Source organism: Leishmania donovani, chromosome 30 (genome assembly GCF_000227135.1).
Source record: "Leishmania donovani BPK282A1 complete genome, chromosome 30".
Classification (NCBI taxonomy): Eukaryota; Euglenozoa; class Kinetoplastea; order Trypanosomatida; family Trypanosomatidae; genus Leishmania; species Leishmania donovani.
The window spans coordinates 932,535-934,889 of NC_018257.1; the positions used below are offsets into that span (position 1 = coordinate 932,535).

At 56.5% G+C, this 2,355-nt stretch overlaps 1 protein-coding gene across 1 annotated transcript; it reads right to left on the reverse strand.

The window, feature by feature from the left end:
• Position 1: 1 nt before the first annotated feature.
• Positions 2 to 271, reverse strand: LDBPK_302470 (heat shock 70-related protein 1, mitochondrial precursor, putative; the record flags this gene model as incomplete). Its single annotated transcript, XM_003862911.1, has 1 exon — positions 2 to 271. A coding segment is annotated over one exon (270 nt), but the record flags the coding sequence as incomplete, so codon positions are not given.
• Positions 272 to 2,355: the final 2,084 nt, after the last annotated feature.

Sequence of the window (2,355 nt, forward strand, 5' to 3'; positions counted from 1 at the left end):
AGAACGTCGACTGCGGGTTCGTGATCGCCTGCCGCTTCGCCGCAAGCCCCACAAGCTTCTCGCTGCCCTTGAACGCCACAACAGACGGCGTCGTCCGGAAGCCCTCAGAGTTCTCCAGCACGCGCGCCTTGTCGCCGTCCATCGTCGCCACGCAGCTGTACGTCGTGCCCAGGTCCACGCCAATCACGTCGCCCTGCACCTTCTGCGACTCGTGGCGCGCCAGGCGCGCAGCCGACGCCGCAGCGCTTCCGCACACACGACGAGCGAACATGGGCTTCAGAGGGTGAAGCGTGCAAAAAAAGCGAAGAGGGTGGATGTGATCGGTAATGTCGAGTCATATAAAGATGCGAGGCGGTGAAGGACTCGGATGGAGCAGCGCTGGTGAGACGAGAGATATTCATAGGAAAAGAAACAAAAAGAAAAACAAAGAAAGCGTGACGGCAACACGCGAAGGGCACTACGCGAGTGAGCTCCCCCGTGATGATGGTGGGGGGGGGGGCTGATTATGTTTGTGCCTAGAGCAAAGAGCGACGAGTGAGCATTGAATGTTCTACTTCGTTAGGCTGTTTGCGTGCGGGAAAGGAGTGCTTGCTGGGGAGCGGCGTGTTCTTGCAGTGCAGCCTCGCTCGGGAAGGAAGCGGTCGCCACACACTGAGGTGTCTTTCGTCTACAAGATTCACAGCGATTATGTGGCGCATCCGCGCGCATCAGTGGAACGGAGAAGGCATAGGAAGGACGTGACGGCAGGGAGAACAAGAAGGGGCCAACAACAAAATGCAAGCGTATGCTGAGCATTACAAAGACCGTTAAGGCTTGAGAGCCGAAAAGTGACGCATAGTAGGGAAAAAGCGAGCACCAGCTCGTGGATGTGCACCGAATTCGGATGGCAAGGGGGGCGAGGGTGTGATCCTGCGGAGTCATCAAACTGGGTAAGAGCTTAGAACAGCGTCGCACAAGGCCTTCCACCGCGCGCTCCTGCTGAAACCTGATCTCCGTTGCTTCCTCCGTGACAACTTCGCTTCGAAGCAGCGGCGGCTGCACGCTGCGTTGGGGCCCTTTGCTATGGAATGATGCCACAAGTAGCGTAGCCGCACCGCAGATCGTTTCCCCTACGCACCACAACCGCCTCTGCGCCACTCATGCGCGCAAGGTGGACATTGGTCCACCATCAACTGACGCTCTGGCCGCCGGCAGACACACCTGCGTGGAAACACAGCGGAGAGGCCAGGTTAGACGGATGCCGTTGCGGCCCTCAAGACATGATTTCCCCATGCGTGCACACACACACACAAAGAGAGCAACCTTGCCCTTCTCCATTTTGTTTTATGCCAGTCGGTGTGCGTGATTAACTCATCATCATGCTTTCTTACAAAAAAAAAAAACTCACATAGAACAACTTAAAACGCCGCAAAGTGCGCTCCCCTACTTCCATCTCTCCATCTCCCTTTCCGCTGCTATCGGCATCAGTGCTTTTTTTTTTTCGACCGAGTGCCTGTGCTTTTCGAAGTCCCGCGCCCACCCGGCAACTCAGCCACGAAGTTTTTCATCTAGCGTCGTTAACCCTCGAGCACCTTCCTTCGAAGACCTCGCCAACTACTAGGCACCACTGACTGCACTCAAATAAGGATCGTAAGAGTACTGCAGGCACACACGCACACAGAACGCGACGGCTGCAAAATCCACACATACACTTATCAAGAAGAAATACTCTTCTCGTAGACACTAAAAACGAACAAAAAAAAGTGCTTCGCGAATGGCACACCCTCAACATTCCGCAACACCGTTCTTGTGCGCCACTCCAGCGGAATTTGACTCTTGGTCACCCGTACCTCGCATTCAAACGGCGAAATTCGAAAAAAAGCCGCAGAAAAGTTACTTACTTCTTTTCCTCGCTGTTCTGCTGCTGCTGCTGCTCACCTTGGCTCTGCTGCTGCTGCTGCTGCTCACCGGAGTTGCTGGTGCTGCCGGAGTTGGCCGCGGCAGCCTGCTGGTACTCTGTGCGGCCGCACTCCATCACAGCCTTCTGCAGCTTGTCCGTCGCAGCCGCAAGGTCATCCTTCGCGACGTTCGGGTTCTCCATCGCCTTGCGCAGCTCCGCCACCAGCGTCTTCACGTTCTCCTTCTCCGCATCGCTCACGTACTTCCACTCGCCGAGCTGCCTCTCCGCCGTTGTCAGCTGCGTCTCCGCGTTGTTGCGCACCTCCACAAGCTCGCGCTTCACGCGGTCGGCCTCCGCGTGCTGGGCAGCATCTCGCAACATGCGCTCGATGTCGTTCTCGCTGAGTCCGCCGTTCGCTGTTACGATGATGCCTTGCTTGCGGCCGGTCGCCTTATCTTGAGCTGTTACATGACAGA